At 44.8% G+C, this 25,770-nt stretch overlaps 1 protein-coding gene across 1 annotated transcript; it reads right to left on the bottom strand.

Annotated features, from left to right (window-relative positions):
* Positions 1 to 20: 20 nt before the first annotated feature.
* Positions 21 to 21,784, bottom strand: LOC120927356 (ras-related protein Rab-39B-like). The gene is made up of 2 exons (XM_040337963.1): positions 21,418 to 21,784; positions 21 to 2,315 (listed from the first exon to the last, which is right to left on the bottom strand). Exons 1-2 carry the CDS (start codon positions 21,630 to 21,632, stop codon positions 1,913 to 1,915), a joined length of 618 nt encoding a protein of 205 aa, XP_040193897.1. The 5' UTR covers positions 21,633 to 21,784; the 3' UTR covers positions 21 to 1,912.
* Between the last annotated feature and the right edge of the window lie 3,986 nt (positions 21,785 to 25,770).

Here is a 25,770-nt window from a genome sequence, read left to right on the forward strand (position 1 = left end):
GTGATAACCAGATTCTCCTCTTTTGAATTGTTAGAATAGTGCAGCCTTAAAAACCAGTGTTGCCTGATTTTTTTTTTTTTTATATTTGTTAGTGCTGAAGTACCAAGCTTTATTCTGCTTGTGCTCAGTGCTAATAAGAAACATATACATCAAGGTGCAGTCAAGATTACATTGCCTGTTGTTCTTCAATAGCCCGTGTAGAATGTCGGTTGTCTTGAGCGCAGAGAGCAAGAGATATGTGAGGTAAAAATGCTGCTCAGCACTTGTTAGGAGGTGGTAAAAAAGCAGGTAATCAATCTGTGTTTTACCATCCACCAACTGCCCCCCTTAAGCTGCAAAGGCAACCTAACAATGCGTGTTCATCTGTGCCAAGGAGAAGATTCAAGTAAATAAAAGCACACATACAATGCATTCATAAAGTATTGAGACCCTCTTCCTTTTTTTTCAATTGTGTTATGTTGAAGCCTGATACTACAGTTGTTTAAACATTTTTTTGAACCATTAATCCAAACTTAGTACCCAATAATGACAAAGTAAAAACAGAATTTTTAGAAATGTTTGCAAATATATGGAAAAATAAAATCCAAAATATATTGGCATAAGTATTCAGACCCTTTGCAAAAAGACTTGAAATTTAGCTGCGATGCCTTCTATTTCTCTTAATAGTTGCTGAGATGTTTATAAACCTTGATTGGAGTCCACCTGTGGTAAATTACGTTAATTGATTGGACATGATTTGGAAAGCACACGCATTCCTATAAAGACTCACAACTGACAATGCATACTGTATTCGAGCAAAAGGAACTGAAGGCTACAAACAAATTTTGCTTCACTGAAGGTTCCCACGAGCTAAGTGGCCTCCATAATTCTCAAATGGAATAAGTTTGGCACAACCAGGACTTTTCCAAGATCTGGTCGCTTGACCAAACTGAGCAATCAGGGGAGAAGGGCCTTAGTAAGAGAGGTGACCAAAAGCCAGATGGTCACTGATTGAGCTCCAGAGATCCTGTGTGGAGGTGGGGCAAAGTTCCAGAAGGACAACCATCACTGCAGCCCTCTACCGATCTGGGCTTTATGGCAGAGTGGCTACATGTGCAAAAGGCATAAAAACCCACTTGGATCCTGCTAATAGACTTTCAGACTGTAAGGAACAAGGTTCTCTGGTCTGATGAAACCAAGATTGAACAGCTTGGCCTAATTTTTTAACATTGTCTAGAGGAAACCAGGCACAGCTCATCTCCTGCCTAATACATCCCAACAGTGAAGCATGGTGGTGGCAGCATCATGCTGTTGTGGGGGTGTTTTTTCAGCAGCAAGGACTGGAGGAAAAAGATGAATGGAGCAAAGTACAGAGATAGCCTCAATGAAAACCTGCTCCACGGCGCTTAGGACCTCAGACTGGACTGAAGATTCAACTTCCAACATGACCATGATCCTAAGCACACAGCAAAGACAACACAGGAGTTGCTTAGGGACAACTCTGTGAATGTTCTAGAGTGGCCCAGCCAGAGCCCTGACTTAAACCCTATTGAACATCTTTGGAAAGCCCTGCAAATCGTTGTATACCCCAATCCATCTGTGTAAAGCTTGCCGCGTCATACCCAAAAAGACTCAAAGCTGTAACTGCTGCCAAAGGTACTTCAACAAAGTACTGAGTAAAGGGTCTTAAGTACATGTGATATTTCAGTTTTTCATTTAATAAATGTTTTCATTTAGTCATTATGGGGTACAGCAGCGTGTAGGTTAATTAGAGAGAAAAAAATGAATTTAAACAACTGTAGTATCAAGCTGCAACATAACAAAATTGAAAAAAGTGAAGAGGGTCTTAATACTTTAGAATCGTACACTATCATTTGAGGTACACTATCATAACAAACTGAAAAGCAAAAGTTGTGCATTTTCCCGATTCTTGTCAGCATATGCATAGCGTTCTCGGTTTCTGTACTTCTTCGCCTGTTGAGCATCCCACTATGCTGCGCTCCATTGTTGTATGTTTTTCTTCTCTCGCTGCTTGTAGCAGCTCTCTGCAAATAAGGGAGAGCGCTGCGGAAACATTGCTACCAGTTCGTGCAGAAGTCTCTAGATATGGAGCATTTATGGAGTTTGCCATATTTTGTGCCTCCTCTCGGGTGACCTCTCGAAGATCCCGCAAGTCACTTTTGGTTCCAAGCAGCAATAAAACCAGTGGATTCGGTTGGGCCCGCTCTGTCACTTCCTGGTACCAGTTGTGGATGTTCTCAAAAGTCTTGTGAGCAGTGAGATCAAACAAGAGGATAACGCAAGCAGCATTTCTGTAATAAGACCTTGTTACTGCCCTAGAAGAAAGACAGAGAACAACTGACTGATGTATAGCATAATGTGTGCTTTCATTTTCATTGTCTGTAAACATATAGCAAACAAGGTATGGTACAGAATATGTGAGCACTGAAATCCTTGGTTATACTTCCTCAAATGGCTCATTTTATTGATTTTCATGCTTCCTTGAAACCTTTACTAAACACATTGCTTCCCCTTTGGGGAAATTTCCATTTTACTTTTGTCATGTCACTGGGGCAGTCTCAATCCCAGCAGCCAGTCTTGAAATTTACAGTGAACACAGAGCACGGCAGGGAGGGAGGGGTAGCAGAGGGAGGGGTAGAGCAGACAGACAACTTCTTCATTCCTCGATCTTTAATGCTGGTGTTCCGTCAAATAGGCGACCTGGCAGAATTGGTAACGGAAGTGAGTTTCCGTGGCCGCCATCTTGCTACACCCTGCACTCCTCCACAGTAACGATAAACCGAGAAGGAGCCAAGCAGACATCTTGTTACACCCACCGGAGTTTTGCATTTTACGGTTATTTTTAACAGAAAACTGAGCTTATAAGGTGAAATACAGTATTTAGAAATCAAACGGACTGTTTAGATGTAGAATTTTAAAAGCAGTGGCAAACCTGCTGATCTCACAGGTGACAGAACACCTCTGCTTTTATAATTCAACATCTAAACAGTCAGACGGATTTCCAAATCCTGTATTTCACCATATATGCTCCGTTTCCTGTTTAAAAAAAAACTGTGACATGCAAAACTACGGTGGGTGTAACAAGATGTCCGCTTGCCCCCTTCTTGGTGTATTATTACTGTGGAGGAGTGAGGGGTGTAGCAAGATGGCGGCGGCGAAATGTCACTTATCTGATGGAACACTGGCAAGAGAGACAACACTGCCAACCATGGGGTTATGGGGTTGGGAGTCGGAGGGGGCGTTTCAGGACCCGGCAGACTCGGAGGCAAAATCAGGACAGTTGGCAAATATGGAGAAAGTCGGCAGTGCTGCAGGGGAATTCACAAGGCAGTACAGCCATTCTTCCTTGGCAGGTACCTGGGCCCCACTTTTGATTGTGCCCACTACAGGAGGGCTGGCTCTACTGCCTCATCAGTGACCCTGTAACTGGGTACTAACATTTCTAGGTAAAGTTGATCCAGGGAATATCCAGTTGCCTCTCGGGGGATAAGGAAGGAATTTTTTTCCCCTGCTGTAGCAAATTGGATCATGCTTTCTGGGGTTGTTTGCCTTCCACTGGAGCCACTGTGGGTATCTATTTGTGTATATAGGATGGTATGGTGGTGGTTTTTTTTTTTTTTTTGGTTGAACTAGATAGAGTTGTCTTTTTTCAACATGACTTAGGCCTAGTACACACAAGAGGATTTATCCGCGGATACGGTCCAGCGGACCGTTTCCGCGGATAAATCCTCTCGAGGATTTCAGCGGATTTGGATCCGATGGAGTGTACTCACCATAGGATCGAAATCCGCGCCGAAATCCCCTCGCGATGACGTGTCGCGCCGTTGCCGCGATGATGACGTGGCGTCTAACGCGACGCTGTCATATAAGGAATTCCACGCATGCGTCGAATCATTACGACGCATGCGGGGGATCCCTTCGGATGGATTGATCCGGTGAGTCTGTACAGACCAGCGGATCAATCCGTTGGGATGGATTCAAGCGCATAGATTTGAAAGCATGTCTTCAAATTTATATCCGCGCCGAAATCCATCCCAGGGGATAAAAATCCGCGGAAACAGATCCGCTGGATTGTACACACCATAGAATCTATCCGCTGAAACCGATCCGCTGAGATTTTTCAGCGGATGGATTCTATCGTGTGTATGGGGCCTAAGTGAATAAAAATTTCTTCAATGGGGACATAGCAATAAATTCACCGTTTTTTAGTAGAGTGAGAAAGGTCAGAATCTCTAGCCTCGTACACACGCATTATTTTTTTCGGCAAGAAAGCTCTGCCAGCAAACCGTGCGTGTGTACGAGGCTTTGAGGTTTCTCTTTAAGAAAACTGCCCAGATTCTAGACGAGAAAAATAGAAAACCTGCTCTCTATTTTCTCGTTGTGATTCTCTGCAGTGTTTTCCTGCCGAGAAACCCGAGCGTCTGTATACTTGTCGCTGGGGAAACTCGCGCATTGCTCGAAATGACTGTCGCATGCCCGGTAGCTTCCAAGGCATAGGTAGGGTGTAGCAAGATGATGTCACCGCATTCGTGCCATTCAAAAGAACGGCGGTTCTTTTGAATGGAGTGTGTGTACCCTCGGCCGGCAAGAGATTCTTGCCAAGAATCTCGTCGGGAAAAACAACGTTTTTTTCCTGACAAGATTCTGGGCCGTGTGTACAGGGTTTATGTCTTATTTATTGCTGTCTGTGTCCCTTTTGTGGAGATTTTGTCCTTGGGACAGAACAGAAGGGGAAATAAAAGCATGACCTTCGACACTATATCCAAAAGTAAGATGAGAATATTGGGGTTGATTTACTAAAACTGGTACAACATCTGGTGCAGCTCTGCATAGAAACCAATCTGCTTCCAGTTGTTTTTTTTTGGTCAAAGCTTAATTTAACAAGCTGACGTTAGAAGCTGATTGGCTACCATGCAGAGCGGCACCAGATTTTGCACTCTCATGTTTTCGAAAATCAACCCCATTGTCTAGAGTTCTACTTCAAACACTTTTATTACTGCTAAGAATAATGTAACCGTTGGATATCTTTACCACACTTTACAATGGCAGACAGCTCCTGTTCAGCAGAAAAGTAATTTTTGAGTAGCAAGTAATTACTCACATGGCATAGCCTCATTCATTAAGAGAAACCTGTTCAGAAATGAATACAGAAGCTGCCAGTATTTATATTTTTGAGAATGCATGATCCATGATCGTCATGTTTTTATCCCTCATTACTTGATGAGTCACTAAGCTTGAACAGGTATGTCAAGACATGTGCTATATAGATGATTGTTTCAGGCCCATGACTCACTAATGGGGAAAAAAGGAGGAGTCGGAAACTTGCACCTCCAACAACAGGTCAGTAACGTCAGCTCTCATATTTCCAGCTTGATAGTCGTGAAAGTAATACGCAGACTGCCAATTCTAATGTCCTTCTGAAAATGTAAATACTGTATTTATTGGCGTATAACACTCACTTTTTTACCCTGAAAATAGAGGGTAAACTGTGCCTCCGTGTTATACGCAGGGGGCTTTGGAATGTTTTTTTTTCTAAAACTTCCCTCTGAGGCCGTGTACAGACGACCAAACATGTACGATGAAAGCGGTCCGCCGGACCGTTTTCACCGTACATGTCTGGCCGGGGATTACGATGGCTGTACTAACCATCGTACAGAAATCCGCGCGTAAACACTACGCGGGGCGTCGCCGCTACGATGACGCGGCGACGTGGGCGGGCCTGCCAGTTAAATGCTTCCACGCATGCGTCGAAGTCATTCGACGCATGCGAGGGATGGCGGGCGCTCGGACATGTACGGTAGGTCTGTACAGACGACCGAACATGTCCGAGCGGACAGGATTCCAGCGGACTGTTTTAAAACAAGTCCAGGAATATTTGCCCGCTGGGAAAAGGCCCGGCGGGCAAATGTTTGCTGGAATCCTGCACGCTCGGGCCTACACACGACCGAACATGTCTGCTGAAACTGGCCCGCGGACCAGTTTCAGCAGACATGTTTGGTCGTGTGTATGGGGCCTTAAAGTTAGAGTGCGTGTTATACGCCGATAAATACGGTAGATGTAATTTTATTGATCTGCATTCTATTTTTCTACAACATTTTAGTTGCTAGGCTGTCCTTCCAGTTCCCTGGCTTCAACTCTAGCATGCAAATCAGGAGTTCTGACATCACTTTGAATTTATAAGAGAAGTGTGTACAGCAACTGGTTCATAGCATTTGGAAGCCTTTAATTAAAAGCAGCCTTTAACTCTAGCCTGGGGATCAACCATTACGGTAACTACTTTAGTCCCGAGCCATAGTCAAAAGACGGCCTCCAGGTGGCTCTATAAATCCGGAAGGCTGTCTTTTGGCGTCCTCCGGCCACTGGGGGGATATAATAATAGCAAAATGTAAAAAATATTGTGTTTTTTTTTCAAAATTGTCGCTCTTTTTTGTTTATAGCGCAAAAAATAAAAACCGCAGAGGTGATCACATACCACCAAAAGAAAGCTCTATTTGTGGGGAAAAAAGGACGTAAATTTTGTTTCAGAGGCACGTCGCACGACCGCGTAATTTTAATTTAAAGCGACACAGTGCTGAAAGCTGAAATTTCGCCTGGGCAGGAAGGGGGTATATGTGCCCAGTAAGCAAGTGGTTAAAGAAACATTTAAAAAATGTTTCTTGAAGCCTGCTTAGAGCTTTGTAACATAATACTCCGACCTTGTCCTCCAGTTTCTGCTGGTATCACTCTCCAGGCTTCTAGAATGGTCCCAGTTGAAGTGCACTTGGTATTACTCCTCCTTGGACAGGAGTCGGTGCTACAGAGGAAGCATTTGTTTATGCGGCTGTTGCTCCCTCTATGGCCGTCTGCTTTTGGCACCAGTTCCATGCACTCTGATACAGGGGCTCCCCAACTTACGAACCCCCAATTTTCGAACAACTCCTACTTACGAACGGGACCGTATCTTCCGTTCTGCAAATGCGCACCCATTTTCGACGGCGGGCACATTCGGCGGAACATCGGAACGCGACATATCTTCCGTTCTGCGCATGCGCAGCCATTTAACGGAACATCGGAAAATTATGTAATTGCCATTCTGCGCATGCGTGTCCGACTTACGAACATTTCCGATTTAAGAACAAACCTAAAGTCCCTGACCCGTTTGTAAGTCGGGGACCCCCTGTACTCTGAAAGGGAAGGTCAGAAACCCATTGATTAAGATCTGGGCTTGCTGACCAGCCATCCTAGAGCATAGGCATGTGCTTATCTGGTGTGAGGCCACAGATTGGCATTTAGGCTGGGTTCACACTTGTGCGGTGCGAATTCCAGCTGTTTTCTTTGCTAAGACAAAAAACAGCTGTTCAGCATTTGGTCTCCGTTGTATCTGCATATTAGCTGACCTGGGAGAGGGGAGGGGGGGAGGTGTAGTGAGCAGGGAGAGAATTTGTGTTCAGAATGGAACACATCTGCGAATCAGATGTGTTCCCATGCTAGAAAACGCACACGTTTTTTGTGCAATGCGCAGTGCGAATGCCCCGCAGATATGTGAACCAGCTTCATTAAAATTAATATTTTAAAATGTTATGTGAATTGTATGTGGTGTAAGTCGCATCCAATTTGCATAGGTGTGAACCCAGCCTAAAGCACAAATCTGTTATTTAATCTGCTTTCTTTCACTTTAAAATAGTTTGTGTGGCCCAAACTCGTCCAAGTGAACTATTACCTTTACTAACAGATGTGTCCACATCAGCATTGCCCTATTCAACCGTTAGGAATAAAGCTTGCAATACATAGATTACATTTCAACCAATTCCTGCTGAATTGGCCAAAATTGTTTCCATGGGTGGCCCTGAGGCCTGGCTTGACAAAGGTTGATTATTTCGTTGATTTTTGTTGAAGTAGCCAGGCTAAAAATGATTTGCTGAATTGCGCCAGATACATCATTGTTTGGGTATTTTGACTGGAGCGGGTGCTGGCTGTCGGAATACAATAGAGTTTCATCTTGGTGTTTGGAAGGTCGAGTACTTTTCTTCGTTTTACTAGTGTTCCCCTAGCTTTAGCCTTGGTAAGTGGGTTCTGCAAGGACTAGCCCTGCCCTAGTAGGTTATTTCTCACATATCCTCTCATGTGCTGTCCTGGAAGATGATTGGGGGCAACAGACTTGTTTACCCAATAACAAATTTTCCAGGAGTCTTCCAGGACAGCGGAAATGTGCACAATATATTCTGTTCTGTATTGCCTTGTCAAGTTATTCTGTTAGATACGTTCAGTTCTTGTTTAACCAGTTAATCACTGCCTCATAGACAAAATACGTCTACAAGACGGTTCCTTAACTCTGGGAGGATGTCCATGGACGTCCTCCCAGAATCGCGCCCCCTGGGGCGAGCACACGGGAATGTTCATGACCGCTGGGTCCAGAGGACCCGGCGCATCACGGATCGTGGTAAATTGCTGCTGATAGCGGCTGTTTACCACGTGTTGGCTCCGTCCAATGACGGAGCGATCACATGTAAACAAACCGGCGTCATTTGCTGACGCCGGTTCCTCCCTCCTCTCTCTGTACCGATCGCTACAGTGTGGGAGGAGAGCGGGTGTCAGCAGCGCTATTGCAGTCACAGATCCAGCCATCCCTGCTATACCCTGTGCTATACTCTGCAATACCCCCTGCTCAGTACTCTGCAATACCCCCTGCGCAGTACCCTGCAATACCCCCTGCGCAGTACTCTGCAATACCCCCTGCGCAGTACTCTGCAATACCCCCTGCGCAGTACTCTGCAATACCCCCTGCGCAGTACTCTGCAATACCCCCTGCGCAGTACTCTGCAATACCCCCTGCGCAATACTCTGCAATACCCCCTGCGCAATACTCTGCAATACCCCCTGCGCAGTACTCTGCAATACCCAATGCGCAATACTCTGCAATACCCAATGCGCAATACTCTGCAATACCCAATGCGCAATACCCCCTGCGCAGTACTCTGCAATACCCCCTGCGCAGTACTCTGCAATACCCCCTGCGCAATACTCTGCAATACCCCCTGCGCAATACTCTGCAATACCCCCTGCGCAATACTCTGCAATACCCAATGCGCAATACCCCCTGCGCAATACTCTGCAATACCCCCGCACAATACTCTGCAATACCCCCTGCGCAATACTCTGCTATACCCCCTGCGCAATACTCTGCTATACCCCCTGCGCAATACTCTGCAATACCCCCTGCACAATACTCTGCAATACCCCCTGCACAATACTCTGCAATACCCCCGCGCAATACTCTGCAATACCCCCGAACAATTTTCAGATATTGGCACCATAGCTTGTGGACGCTATAACTTTCACAAAGACCAAATAATATGCACCAATTTGTACTTATTTTTACCAAAGATATGTAGCAGTATAAATTTTGGCCAAAATTTATGAGGAAAAATTACAAATTTTATAAATTTTATAACCGAAACAAAGAAAAATTCATTTTTTTACAGAATTTTCTGTCTTTTTTTCTCTTATAGCGCAAAAAATAAAAAACCCAACGGTGATTAAATACCACCAAAAGAAAGCTCAATTTGTGGGAAAAAAAGGGCAAAAATTTCATTTGGGTACAGTGTTGTATGACTGAGTAATTGTCATTCAAAATGTGAGCGCACCGAAAGCTGAAAATTGGTCTGGTTATTAAGGGGGTTTAAGTGCCAAGTGGTCAAGTGGTTAACCACCTCAATACTGGGCACTTTCACCCCCTTCCTGCCCAAGCCATTTTTCAGCTTTCAGCGCTGTCACAATTTGAATGACAATTGCGCGGTCATGCAACACTTAACCCAAATAAATTTTAATCATTTTTTTCCCACAAATAGAGCTTTCTTTTGGTGGAATTTGATCACCTCTGCGATTTAAATTTTTTCCGCTATAAACAAAAGAAGAGACGATTTTGAAAAAAAAAAAGCAATATTTTTAACTTTTTGCTATAATAAATATCCCCAAAAATATATAAAAAAATAAATTTTCCTCAGTTTTGGCCGATACGTATTCTTCTACTTTATTTTTTGTAAAAGAAAATCACAATAAGCGTATATTGATTGGTTTGCGCAAAAGTTATAGCGGCTACAAAATAGGGGATAGATTTATAGCATTTTTTTTTTTCACTAGTAATGGCGGCGATCAGTGATTTTTATCGTGACTGCGATATCGACATATCGGACACTATTTTGGGACCATTCACATTTATACAGTGAACAGTTCTATAAATATGCACTGATTACTGTGTAAATGTGACTGGCAGGGAAGGGGTTAACATTAGGGGTGATCAAGGGGTTAAATGTGTACCCTAGTGGGTGATTCTAACTGTAGAGGGAGGGGACTGACTGGGGGAGGTGACCAATCTGTGTCCCTATGTACAAGGGACACCGCATCGGTTTCCTCTCCCTGACAGGACGTGGATCTCTGTGTTTACACACAGAGATCCACGGTCCTGCTCAGTTACTGGGCAATCGCGAGTGCCCAGCGCCGCCGAGCACGTGCATCGGGTTCCTAGTAAAGCGGCGGGGGCCCGGCAAGGCAAGGACGTCATATGATGTCCTCCCAGAACGAGAGCATTATCGTGCTGCCGTCAATTGACAGCGGGAGGTAGAAAAGAGGTTAAAGTAGAAGTAAAGGGATAACATAAAACACAGTCACTTCCAGCGCTAATGGGTCTTCCAAGGTGTGATGTAACAGATATCAGATAAAATGATGATGTAAAAGGTATATATGGTATCCCAAAACTAGGTGGATGCTGCCTTCCTCAGATGGGGTAATCCGAAAGGAACTACAAGAAAAACAGAAATGGTAATGCACCTAGTGCATTACCAGAGGTAATTTTATATATATTTTTTTGTATAAAAGTGTGTACTCACAAAATGCAACTGACAAAAGGCCATAAACACAGTGCATCGACAGCACAAAACACGGGGTACAGCTAACCCATTTCGGGGGCGCCTAGCTCTAAGGAAGGGGGTGCACCCCAAAAACTCATTAGACCATATGTTTTGTGCATGTCCATGCACTGTGTTTATGGCCTTTTGTCAGTTGCATTTCGTGAGTACACATTTTGTGAGTACTAAAACATTTTTTATTATTAAATTATCTCTGGTAATGGACTAGGTGTGCGCGACTTCCATTTCTGTTTTTCTTAAAGGAGTAACATCACCCACCTTTTAACTGTTGCCTCCCCACCGCTCTTAGAATTCCTGCATACAGTTTCTAATAAATCTCAAAGTAAAAAAACGTTTGTTTATTCAACTTTTTCCAAGCAGTCACATGACGTCAAAGCCTCCAGCAAGTGTGGCTGGTTGGCATGAGTTCTTTTAGGGCCCACAAGGTCTTAGATCTATGGACATCTGTGAGATGACATCACCGCTCTAAGGGTTCAGTGGTGTTATTAGCCCTCCACAGGTAAACACGCTCGCTGGAGCTTTGCAGTCACATGACCACTTTGAAAAAATAAAAAATACATTTTTATTTGAGATTTATTAGAAACTGTAGGCAAGAAATACAGGCGACGTTAAAAAGGTGGGTGATTGCATTGTTTGTTTACTCCTGCTTTAAAGGAACACTAAAGGTTCGTGTTTTATTAGATCATTTGATTGCTGTAAGCTAGAACATTTAAATATCACTTACCTTGTTTTTCCTTTTGACCTCCAAAATACAGTAATCCAGGTTTGAAAATGCCATTTCCTGTCTCTCCTCTTCTTGCTTTCCACCAGCATCTGAGCCGTTTTGCATGGTGGAAAGCAGAATGTGCTCACCCCCTCCCTATGACTACAGCCTTGCGTGAAGATGCTCTCTTATCCCTCACAGGCATGGAGGCTAAGCCTAATGGGAACTGTAGTTCCCATTAGGCCGTGATGTAGCAAGAATGAATGCGCACCGCAAACCAGGAAGTCAGTGAGAATAACGATTCAGGAGTGCTGGAGGTGAATAAAACGGCTCGATTTCAACAGGTATCAAACTAGTTATAATGCAAAACATTACTTTTTACTTTATCAGCTAGTGTCAGACTTTAATTTAAGAGGAAAATATTTTTGTCTTTACAACCCCTTTTAATTTTTAGGTTGACTTAGCTCTTCTTTTTGATTTTGCATGGTGCGTTTCCTGTTTTAGATGAGTGAAGCCTCTAAGGCCCCATACACACGACCGAGTTTCTCGGCAGAATTCAGCCAGAAACTCGATCGGAGCCGTATTCTGCCGAGAAACCCGGTCGTGTGTACACTTTTGGCCAAGGAAGCAGGCGAGGATCTCGTCGAGCCAAATAGAGAACATGTTCTCTATTTCCTCGTTAGTCAATGGGGAAACTTGACTCGCCGAGATCCTCGACGGCTTCACAAGGAACTCGACGAGCAAAACGATGTGTTTTGCTCGTCGAGTTTCTCGGACGTGTGTACGGGGCCTGACTCATGTGCTGTCCTGGAAAATTCCTGGAAATTGAGTTATCGATTAACTAACAGTAAAGCCCTGTTGTGCTGATGTTCTATCGAGAAATGCCCTCCGTCTGCACATGTGCAGTACGCAACATCATCGCAGCTGATATGTTGATCAGCTGGAGTGACGTCAACACGGCGCATGCGCAGATCATCGGAGGCAGTACCCGACGATCTTCTGAGCGCAGAGGGCAGGTTATGGGTTTGTTGAAGGGCAGGTTTTGTGTGTGTTTTAACCTGCCCTTTGGCACAGCTAAAACCCAGCCGTTTAACACAATCAAGCTACTGTGCAACAGACAGAAAACACGCCATTCAATACAGCCAAAACCCGTCCCACAACAGTGAGGCAGAATCTGACAATTTCATTCTCTCTCTGTGCTTAAATCGTCAGATACTGCCTCCGACAATCTGCGCATGCGCTGTGTTGACGTCAACATATCAGCTGGAGTGACGTTGCGTACTGTGCATTGCACATACCCATCGGAGGCATTTTTTGACGGAGGACTTTTCTCAGCAGAACACCGGGTGACACAGGCCGGTTCAATAAAAACCAGCCGACATTGGGTCCATGTGTATGGCAGATGGTCCAACAGAAGCCTGCTATTTGTCCGGCTTCTGTCAGACAAGCATGCTGGAAAACCAGCAACCAACCGGCTCCTGATCAGCGATGTCAGCCATCAGCAGTCTGAGTGTTCTGGCGGGGGAGAGTGCTGTACTAACATTGGATCATTAGTACAGCGTCTCCGGTGTACAAGGCTTATGATGATGGTGTGTACAAGGCTTAAGGTTGTATTCACACCTATGCATTTTTAGTGCTTTTTGCATTTTGCAGATTTGCACTACAGAACGTGTTCCATAGGAAACCATGGTAAATGGACTGTAGTGCAAATCTGCAAAATGCAAACAGCACTAAAAATGCATAGGTGTGAATCCAGCCTTAATGTGGTTTTAGTTCAGGAAAGTCTATTCAATCCAAAATAAATCAAATGTTAAAAGCAAACAAAATGTAAGTACTTTGGAGCGATATTTGTTAAATCCTAAATGTACTGATACAGTAGATTTCACATGAATGCTAAGCCGGCCATAGACAGTTTGAATCTTGGCTGGTACAGCACGAAACGGCTGAGATTCGAACCATGTACTGGCAGGCTGAATGTACTCAAGTTGATCGATCAACTTGGGTACAACCAGCCTGCCAGATTTCACTTGCAATTATCGCTAGGAGCTGTTCTAGTCACTGTGGTCTCCTGGGGTAGACATACAGCTTCCCTGCCAGGAGAAGACAACGGCTCGGCGGGAGGGTTTTCACTGTCAATACTGTCTGTGTTTCCAAAAGTCCACTAGTGTGTGGCCAGCTTAACAGTTTTTTTTTTATTATTATTCTTTTAAAACATCACTGCACATTGATACAATAGTTTTCATTTAGGCAATTACTATTGCACACATATCTAAAAAAATAAATACCTGGGAGAAGACTTAAAGACCCAGAAAAGGGAGGTAGTGATCACTGAATTGCAAAATCATGAATGAATGGTTAAAAAAAAAAAAAGAGGATGGTAGGAGTAAAGAGCACAAAGCACAGTGGCTAAAGCAAAAAGCAAAAGTGGTTAGCACTTCCGCCTAGCAGCACTAGGGTCATGTTTGTATCTCAACCACGGCACTACCTGCCTGAAGTTTCATGTTCTCCCTATGCCTGCCTGGGTTTCCTCCCACACTCCAAAGACATGCTGGTAGTTTACTGGATCCTGTCTAAATTGGCCCTCGTATGAATGTGAGTTAGGGACCTAAGATTGTAAGCTCCTTGAGGGCAGGGAGAGATGTAAATGTGCAATATAAATATAAAGAGCTGCGTAAATTGATGACGCTATATACAGTATCTCACAAAAGTGAGTACACCCCTCGCAGTTTTCTAAATAATTGATTATATCTTTTCATGTGACAACACTGAAGAAATGACACTTTGCTGCAATGTAAAGTAGTGAGTGTACAGGTTGTATAACAGTGTAAATTTGCTGTCCCCTCAAAATAACTCAGCACTCAGCCATGAATGTCTAAACTGCTGGCAAGAAAAGTGAGGCCCAATTAGCCATTTTCCATCCTTGGTGTCGTGACTTGTTAGTGTTACAAGGTCTCAGGTGTGAATGGGGAGCAGGTGTGTTAAATTTGGTGTTATCGCTCTCACTCTCTCATACTGGTCACTGGAAGTTCAACATGGCACCTCATGGCAAGAACTGACGATCTGAAGAATTGTTGCTCTACATCAGGGGTGCTCAACCTTTTGAAGATCAAGGGCCATTTAACCGACTTGGTAACCGGTAGCGGGCCACAATAGGTGGAGCGGGCGGATGACATGCATACTGAAGAGCAGACACGGACACTGCCCATGCTACTCTATGGGCCCTCCGATCTGATCTGGCCAGACGGAAGGGGACAGATCCCCTTCTGATTTTTTTTATTTTTTTTAGTGAATCAAATTCGAGGTAGGCGCGTGTAAATTGACACAAGTCTGTTTGCATCTGCCGCTCCACAGAGATGAATGCAGGGTCTGATTGGGTCGGACTGATCTTGTGAAAGGGGCCTAAGGCTGCTTTCACACGGATGCGCTGCAGTTTACCCATGCCGTGGCTGCAGCACAGTGTACCTTTTGGCTTTTCTGCGGGTTAGCTGCACTTTACCATAGACTTCTATTACCCGAAGGTAATTCCAGAAGTCTATGGCTCAGTGCAGGTAACCCACAGGTACACTGCGCTGCACCTGCGGATCAGTTGAAAGCCACCCAGTAACCAATGCAGAAGATATGCCCGTATATACACTGTGATTTTAGTAATGAACTGACCTATAATAACCGTCTTCCATTCAGGTATTGCCGGCTGTCACAGAGCAGGAGGTCGCGGTCCACATCTGAGGGTTCCGCGGGCCACATGTGTCCCCCGGGCCACTGGTTGGGCAACCCTGCTCTACATAAAGATGGCCTATGATATAAGAAGATTGCAAAGACCTTGAAACTGATCTGCTGCAAGGTAGCCGAGACCATACAGCATGGTCGACCAAAGGAGTTGAGTGCACATGCTTAGCGTCATATCCAGAGATGTATTTGGGAAATAGACATATGCAGAATTGCTGGAGCTGAAGGAGTGGGGGGTCAGCCTGTCAGTGCTCAGACCATACGCCGCACGCTGCATCAAATTGGTCTGCATGGCTGCCATCTCAGAAGAAAGCCTCTTCTAAAGATGACGCACAAGAAAGCCTGCAGTTTGCTGAAGACAAGCAGACTGAGGACACGGATTACTGGAACCATGTCTTGTGGTCTGATGAGACAAAGATAAACGTATTTGGTTCAGATGGTGTCAAGCGTGTGTGGCGGCAACCAGGTGAGGAGTACAAAGACAAGTGTGTCTTGCCTACAGTCAAGCATGGTGGTGGGAGTGTCATGGTCTGGGGCTGCGTGAGTGCTGCTGGCACTGGGGAGCTACAATATATTGAGGGAACCATGTACTGTGACATACTGAAGTAGAGCACACCTGTAAGACGACCATTGCTTTGCTTATGAAGCTGATGGACTGGCCAAGCATGTCTCCAGACCTAAACCCTATCTGAGCATCTGTGGGGCATCTTCAAGTGGAAGGTGGAGGAGCGCAAGGTCTCTAACATCCACCAGCTCCAGATACCCAAAGCCAAATACAAGTCCAAAGGAGAACGAAGATTTGTAGTCCAAGGACCTAGACTGTGGAACGCTCTACCAACCAGCATCCGATTGGAGGTGAACCACTTGGCCTTCAGAAGAAAGATCAAAACCCATCTCTTCTGAGGTCAAAAAGTTTTCTCAGGGAATGGATACTAAGCGCCCAGAGGCGATTCAGTTTGCATGTAAGTTTTTCACTCACTCACTCAGCTCCGTGATGTCATGGAGGAGTGGAAGAGGACTCCAGTGACAACTAGGGTGACCACATGTCCCGATTGCCCGGGACAGTCCCACATTTTGCAGGTCTGTCCCGGGCACATTCATTCCAGGACAATACAGTGTCCCGGAATAAAACTGACACAGCCACCCCCCTCCCGGGCGAATCTGATACCCCAAAAAAGCCTGCCACATCAGCACGTTACTCACTGACAGTACTTGTCCTGGCTGGTAATACCTGGAGGAGCACAATCCTGCCCCCTGATTGTGATTGGAGAAATCATAAATCCTGCCTCTTGTGTCCAATCACTGTGCTGTGATTTGTTACAGCACAAGCTGATTTTTGGGAAGGGAGGGTGTCCCTGAATGGTAGTTTGGAAATGTGGTCACCCTAGTGGCAACCTGTGAAGCTCCGGTGAACTCCATGCCCAAGAGGGTTAAGGCAGTGCTGGAAAATAAGAGCGGCCACACAAAATATTGACACTTTGGGCCCAATTTGGACATTTTCACTTAGGGGTGTACTCACGTTTGTTGCCAGCAGTTTAGACATTAATGGCTGTGTGTTGAGTTATTTTGAGGGGACAGCAAATTTACACTGTTATACAAGCTGTACACTCACTACTTTACATTGTAGCAAAGTGTAATTTCTTCATTGTCACATGAAAAGATATATTAAAATGTTTACAAAAACGAGAGGATGTACTTACTTTTGTGAGATACTGCAAGTACCCGTAATAAATAAATAAAGAGTACACCTTGAAAATCATGCCACCTCCTATGCAGTATGTCTGTCTGTATAGGTCCTTTTACTATTGTATGACTCTTTAACAACTGGTGTTTTTATACACACATTTGTTGTGCCCTGCTAATGAGCACAGAACAGATGTAGGGGGCTTTGATGAGTTTACCCCCCACTAGGGACTTCCCGGGATGCCAAGGCCTTTATAAAAAGACAGCAGGGAGCACGGCTGAGTCATATCCCAAAACAAGGGAAATAGATTTTATCAGTTTCCAGCAATCAGAACAATGAGAGACGTTCTGCTTTTATTAAATGACCCCAAAGTAGATTGTAAGGTCTAACGAGCAGGGCCCTCTGATTGCTTTTGTGTTGTAACTGTACTGTCTGCCTTCATTTTGTAAATTGCTGAGACTGTTGGCACTATATAAATCCTGTATAATAACAAGGTGTGTTTTTTGTTACAGGGCACTACACACAATGACCAAACATCATTGTTTTTGTGCAGTCTAGCATGTGTGGCATCCTCTTCTCTAGTAAGGAACAAGGAAACAATTCAGGATGGGTTCACACTTAAAATGGACGCGGCTGACAACAAGGGTTTGCGTGTCCCTGTTCTCTGATTCAGGGAGGAATTGGGCCTGAAACAAAGTCAAAGATGCCCAGGCCCCTTGTGCAATTCACTGCCCAGCCGTCCCGGAGCTGTGTGAACCGACTCCATTGAGAGCCAGTCACAGCCTCCTGTCATATGAATTGGATGCGGGGAACCTCTACATCCAATACGCATAAGGGGGGATCCAGCCTTAATATTGAACTGTGAGACTCGGATGACATATAGGCAAATTGGATGCTTTTTTAACTGCATCCAGTTCGCATAACGTGAATCGGACAGGCTTTCAATAGAGCTGGTTCACTCATGTCTGGGGCAGTCGTGGTGCTGTTTTAAAAATGGTCCTGTGCGTTTTCGGGTCCGGTTCAGGTACGATTTCAGGTGAAAATTTTCACCTTTACCGGTGAAAAGAATCACACCCAACTGCAGCAATGAAACCTCGGCCGCATATGTGTGAATCCACATTCTGCACAGTACATGCAATGGTGTGTTTAACCACTTCCCACCCGGTCAATGGACAATTGACGTCCGGGAAGAGGTTGTGAAATGCTGACTGGACGTCTATTGACGTCCTGCAGGATTTCATGCCGGCGCGCTCCCGTGGGGGCGCGCAGCGTGGCGATCGGTGATGCGGGGTGTCAATCTCGGCGGAGGCTCTTTACCACGTGATCAGTCGTGTCCAATCACAGCTGATCACGATGTAAACAGGAAGAGCCGTTGATCGGCTCTTCCTCACTCACGTCTGATAGACGCGAGTAGAGGAGAGCCGATCGGCGGCTCTCCTGACGGGGGGGGGGTTCACGCTGATTGTTTATCAGTGCAACCCCCCCTCGGTTGCCCACACTAGACCACAGGGAAGCCGCCAGAACCACCAGGGATTGGAGGAAACATGTGGATGGCAAGGTACATCCCCCGTGGCCATCCACATGTAAAAAATATGCACAATAGATGCCAATCAGTGCCCACAAATGGGCACTGACTGGCAACATGGGCACTGATTGGAAAAATTGTAAATAAACAAGTGCCACCCCTCAGTGTCCATCAGTGCCACCCCTCAGTGCCCATCCATCCCCAGTGCCCACCTATCTGTGCCACCCATATGTACCCATCAGTGCCACCCATATGTGCCCATCAGTGCCCATCCCAACCCCCCACCACTACCACTCATCCCATCCCATCTTCCCCAACCACCACCCTCACCACTGATCCCATCCTCCCACCACCACTGCCACTCATTTCATCCAATGCCCCCCCCCAACCACCACCCTTGCCACTGATCCTATTCCCCCACCACCTCTGCCACTCATCCCATTCAATCCCCTCAACCACCACCCTTGCCACTCATCTGTGTGCCCCATCTGAGTTTTTCCTTTGGAAATTCCGACGGATTTAGAAAGAGAACATGTTCATGTCTGTATGGAACTCTGACGGAGAAAAAAACATGCATGCTCAGAATCAAGTCGACGCATGCTCGGAAGCTTTGAACTTAATTTTTTTTGGCTCGTCGTAGTGTTGTACGTCACCGCATTCTTGACGGTCGGAATTTGGTGTGACAGTGTGTATTCAAGACAACTTGAACGTAATGGTAAATGGACTGTAGTGGAAATCTGCAAACTGCAAAAAGCACTAAAACTGCCATAGGTGTGAATCCAGCCTGATGCTGCGTACACATGATCATTTTTCGGGTTGTAAAAAACTAAGTTTTTCAGGCTCTAGAAAAAACAAAGTTTTTTTTCAACTTGATCATTAAAACAGTCTTGCCCACACACGATCGTGAAAAAAAAAAATGCTCTAGCAAAGCGCGGTGACGTACAACACGTACGATGGCACTATAAAGAGGAAGTTCCATTCGGATGACGTCACCCGTGGGGCTGCTTTAGCTGATTTTGTGTTAGTAAAAGACGATTTGCGCTTTTCTGTCTGTTACAGCGTGATGAATGTGCTTACTCCATTATGAACGGTAGTTTTACCAGAACGAGCGCTCCCGTCTCATAACTTGCTTCTGAGCATGCGCAGGTTTTTCACATCGTTAAAGCCCAAACACGACCATTTTTACAACCCGAAAAACGACAATGTTAAAAACGTCGTTAAAAAATAGAGCATGTTCGAATTTTTTTTGCCCGTTTTTCAGAACCCGAAAAATGCTCTGAAGCCCACACACAATCGTTTTTAATGACATTAAAATGTCATAAAAAAAAAAAAAACTTAATTTTTTACAACCCAAAAAATGATCGTGTGTATGCGGCATGAGAGTCTGTATGCTGCACCAGAGTTGCCCGAGTAGAGGAAATACACCAGCAATTACACTGAATGGACTTAGCCACTCGTGTCCAAGAGCCCCACGAATATCTGAGCTAGTATCTGCCTCTTGCTATCTCCTGTACAGCAGTGCTCAGACTGAGGGGACGGAGAGGCAGCAGTATGAGCCATTCAGTTGTGTTGCAGTGCAAGGAACATGCTGATAGAAGTAGAGTACAGAGCACTCAAATGATGAGCTCATCAGTATGCTGCTTCTGCTTAGATTCTCTAGTCACGGGGTGGGGTAGGGACAAGAACCGTATGGCCTGGTACACACATATGCAGGTTGCAGTTTGCATATTCCAGGTGCATTTTACGTTTTTCAATACAAGTTTTTGATCCATTGAAGTCTGTGGAACCAAAAACCAGAAAAAAAGTTCCATAAAATGCACACATGTGAACATGACCCATAGGAAACCATGTTATATGGACTGTAGTGTGTTTCTGCAAAACTGAAAACACAAAAAAAATGCATAGGTGTGAGCCAGGCCTAAAGCCGCGTACACACGGTTGTTTTTTGGGCATGAAAAAAACCGTCATTTTTCAGCATGTCCAAAAAACAAAGTTTTTCCAACTTCATCATTAAAAACGATGTTGCCTACACACCATCGTTTTTAAAAAATGATGAACAAAGCGCGGTGACGTACAACACGTACGACGGCACTCTGAAGGGGAAGTTCTATTCGCCTTTGGGCTGCTTTAGCTGATTCCGTGTTAGTAAAAGACGATTCGCGCTTTTTCGTCTGTTACAGCGTGATGAATGTGCTTACTCCATTATGAATGGTAGTTTTACCTGAACGAGCGCTCCCGTCTCATAACTTGCTTCTGGGCATGCGCAGGTTTAAAACGTCGTTTTAGCCCACACACGATAATTTTTTACTACCCGAAAAACAACATTTTAAAAAACGACAATATGCAGCATGTTTGAATTTTTTTTTTGTCGTTTTTCAGAAGCCGAAAAACGATGTGAAGCCCACACACTATGATTTTAAATGACGTTTTTAAAAATGTCTTTTTTTTTCATGCCGAAAAACGACCGTGTGTATGCGGCATAAGTGTTACTAAACTGCAACAGAAAATAAATCAAAGTTTCTTGCCCTGCCAGACAGGACTATATGGCTAGAAAAGCAAGTTTTTGGGCAGGTGAGGGACCCATATGTATTAAATATCTGTATGTAGCAGGGGCGGACTGACAACTCATGGGGCCCCCAGGCAATAGATTATGGGGCCACACAGTATACAGAATACATGCACAGTATACACACACAGACACACACAGTGAAAAGGTACTGGAATTGTACATACTGTCCCTGGTTTTATTAAGGCTGGCAACCCTGATGGGGCCCCCTAGTGGCATAGGGCAGTACCCGAGTGGTCAGTCCGCCCCTGGTATGTAGCCGTTTAGAGTTCCGCTATAATAGCTGCACATACACACAATTTGGCTCACCGATATCGCTCCTGGCCAGCTGTATCCCAGAACTGCAGTCTGACTTTAACTCCATCCTCTGGTTCTTCTATTCGACAACAAAAGTCTACCCCTACTGTGGGTCCGGTTGTCTCTGTAAATTCGTCATTAGTATATCTGCGTAAGAGAGAAGTCTTCCCAACTCCGGAGTCCCCCAGCAGCAGGACACGAAACTGAAAGTCCCATGCACAGGCCATGTTACCATATAAGTGAAATCTCTGCCGTCCATTTGTCTCCCTCCTTTGTCATTCGTCTCCCCTCCCCAGTCTCTGTATTTGGTTCTGTCTTTTACAACTAAGTTGCTTTCAAGTTTGTACTCGTGGATGGATGGCATTCCTTTGTCCTGCTCAGTCAGGTTTCTGCAGGAGTTTGCAATATGATATGGTTTCTGTTTCGTAAACGCATCCTTTTTCATCTGTTTTTTTTTTTTTCGTCGTTGCAATGTCATATAACTACTAGCACATTTAGATCTGTGTACAATGTCATTTCAGTATGCAAAATACGTCTCACTGTTTATTGCATACATGGTGCTTGTACAGGATTGTCAATCGAATGCTTGTAGACATTGTTTCCTTCAAAGCAATAAACAAAATAATAACAGGGGGGTGGTGTGTAAAAACAAAAGCCCGTAGGTGTACAAAACAGTAAACGATCACCTTGTAAAACAATCCATTCAGTTTAATAGAAATGAGGGCCGGTTCAGACTGGAGCAATGCCAGACACCGCATTGTTGTGCAGATCACATGTCATGTGAATTCAGCCATACAAACTATATGGCTAAATTCGTATCCCATTCGGATCAAACTCGTGCAGGACCCTTTTTTTTTTTTTGTCCGCACCAGAATCGGATTGCTTGGGTGTTCACAGTCATGCATAGTTCCCAACTGTCCCTGATTTGGAGGGACTATCCCTGATTTGGAGCAATGTCCCTTTGTCCCTCATTTTGGTCTGACCTATATAGATGTATATAAAATGCACTTTTTATCTATCACAAAGTGTTTCCCAGAGCTAAACCTTTCATCTTATTTCTAAATGCTGCATTTGGAGGAATAGTAGTGGTAAAAAAAGCACTTGTGGGTTTAACCAATCTTGTTTTTTGTACAATTCTCCTTTAAGGGGGCGTGGCAAGGGGTGTATCCTATGCCTGCGTACTTTTGTTTATAGGTGTTCCTCATTCCCATCTCAAAAAGTTGGGAGGTATGCTCATGCGATCCAATTCCTGTCTGAATTCACAGTTCACAAGGCTCCTGACAGGGACACAGTCTCAAACATGGCCCACCTAGCCAAAAGGCCCCTCCTAATGGTCAGCCAAAGCCGACCAACGAGTATTAGGTTGAGGGGCTCTACCGAAGAGGAACTTCAGGGGAGGAAGGAAACTAAGGACCATACATCTTCCCCCTAGACTTCAGGATAGGCTCAAGGCCTTCCACCCAGTAAAAAAAACACACACAAAAGTAAAAAGGTGACAAATGTGGAGGAGAAAATAAATAGTTGCCATGCCATATGCACTAGCTAGGCCTTGAGACCTGGTGGCAAAAACTGCCCCGGACTTAGCCAAAAAGCCTAGCATATGGAGGGCATATATGTATTTAGTGCTGTGACCATGTGTCTGTTGACACAGTGGGGTCCCACACCCAAGTGTTACTAAAGCCTCATACACACGATTGTTGGCAGGGGATTGTCTGTTGACAGACTGTAGTCCTAAAATCTGACAGTTTCGGCCAACAAATGTTGGCTGACAGGCTAGTAAATTTTCAGCGGACAACAATGGTCGGATGTCTGATTTTTGTATGGTCAGTACACAAATCCGTCATACAAAAGTTGAAAGTACAAACACGCATGCTCGGAAACAATGCTCACCAAAAACAAAATTAGCAGAAGGGGCCCAAAGGGTGGAGCTCAAGAGCTGAAATTCCTCATAGTACGTCACTATGTTTGTGTTTGTGGCACGACAATTGTGTACCGTTATTATGCAAGACAAGATCCTGGCACACATCTTTTTGACAAAAATCAGGCGCTCGGTTAGCCAACAATTGTACCGTGTGTACCTGGCTTAAGAGTACCCCTGTGGAGACCACTCCCAGGGGGCACCACAAACTCTCTTAGTTGTGTTTCTGCCTTCAAAGTCCATGGCCACACAAGGTAGACCCATTCAAATCAGGAGGAACTGGGCCCATCCAGTTTTAATGGGGGAATTACTCCCATGCCCCAACTGTCTCTGGGTTCCCCGGTTTCTGTTTCAGCCAGTACTCGCCTTCAGAACCCCCATCATACCATCAGGGATACTATACTACTAAAAGGCCGGATTGACGGTGGAGCACCCCTACTGAACACTGATAAGAACAGACACTACACTTGATCTTAAAGGCTGAGAACCGATACAAACAAGTCCCCATTTCATATGTCTTCCCATTTGAAAATGTTCACAATGCAGGTGACAACATCTTATAGTACATCATTCACTTTCAGGGCATCCATCATCAATCAGTGGGTCTCAGCACTGTTAAAAGTAAGAACTGATTTACTCCAAGCCAGCACAGATTTTCGGATATTTAGAGGCACTTTATTGATTTAAGAAAAAATAATAAAAGTCAGCAGCTACAAATACTGTCTTCACCAAGCTTCAGATTGCTGGCGCCACCATCTTGGATGTGGGAGCAGACTGTGACCTCCTGCTGTTCCACATCTGGCTCCCCACTATGCATGCTTGAGATTGTGCAGCACTGGCAGACTCATCCTGTAGTATCCTGGGATGTGTGAAGTGTCCCATGTGTGGAGGGCACTGTAACACAATAATAAAGAGTAAGGCAGGAGTTAGGCTCCTTTCACATGCTAGTGGTTAAAAGGGGTGCCCGGGCATCTGCCGAGCAGGAGGCCCAGCATACTACCTTATTGCCGACTCTTGAGCAGTGCTGCTGGCTTCTACTGTTCTTCCTCCGGCTGCACTACAGGAGGATCGGTTCTAGTATCTGCACCCCCTTACCCCTGCTGTCTAAGACCCCTGTGTGCCCCTTTCCCCTGCAGTGCTGCTGTTTTCCCTCATTTCCACTCCCGCTGGCAAGCTCTTGAGGACACACAGGTGGGTTATTTCAGGATGGAGAACAGGAGGGGCTCCTCATCCTGAATGAACACACCACCCTAAATGAACACAGTGAGCGATCGGTACTGATCGCTCACTGTGGGAGTGCAGGATTTGCCTCCATGCCGCTATTTACTTGAATAGGCCTTCAATGGGGGTATCATTTTTGTCATGGCTGCAAAGCATAGCATTGCGGGCGTTGTATTTTAGCAAAAATATAATTTTATATTTTCGAAGGAGGGGGGCCCTGTCAGGTAGGCTGTATGGGGCCCCATGATTTTTAGCAGCGGTCCTGACCGCATAGTTCTGTGGCAACATGTAGTTTTGCGCACGCAAAAACACGCCTCATTTTCTGATACAGTATGTGGTGGTGCATGTAAACCTGAATTCCAAATGTGTAAATATTGTAGCTCTCTTATTGCTTTGTAAATATAGTTGCGCAAGGTATTATATTGGTGCAATATAATTGCTAATAAAAAAAATCTTTTGAGCCTGACAGTTTCCGTTCTCTCAGAGGACCCTCTTTATTAGAGTGACAATGCTAACCCACCAGCTTCCAATGTTGTAGGATTATTGTCACCCTCCTGTAAACAGCTGAGCTTTCACCCAGTTTGCTTTGGTGAATGTCCCTCACTGGTTGATTAAGAAGGAATTCACACTTGCGAATGCACCTGGTCAGCAATCAGCTGCCAGAACCCCAGCGGTGCCTCTCACAACTAATTGCTGCAGTGATTGGCCCTGGACTCGGGCAGTTTGCTTCCAGGGCCAATCACTTGCATGTGATCACTTGTAAGGTTGCTGGTTCAACTACACCCGTTTTTTTTTTTTAGGACTATCTGGATGTATGGAACTCTCATGCATCGGCAAGTCAATACATCCACACGGAGATATGGTATGTCAAGACTAGGCTTTATTTCTCATGCGTACTTGTACATAATATAATCATACAATAAAGGAAGGCCCTTGTCCCAGCCAATCATATTTAAGTAATTAGGTTATACAAGTCATATTCGTCACAATTATACACCGTGTGTAAAATATAGCAATCTTCTATGTGCCCGAGTACTTCTGGTTTCTACAGTACCTTATCTATGTTATGGTTCTTCGCCTAGTACATAATAACATTGGCAAGGTTCTTAGCTTTTGTGTAACTAATCCTAGAAGCTCAAAGATACATCTTCATACAAGCATTAATCACTATGGGGGAACTCTAGCAAGCCTTATAATGCATTGATATTATGGGGGAACTCTAGCCT

The sequence above is a fragment of the Rana temporaria genome, chromosome 2 (genome assembly GCF_905171775.1).
Source record: "Rana temporaria chromosome 2, aRanTem1.1, whole genome shotgun sequence".
Classification (NCBI taxonomy): domain Eukaryota; kingdom Metazoa; phylum Chordata; class Amphibia; order Anura; family Ranidae; genus Rana; species Rana temporaria.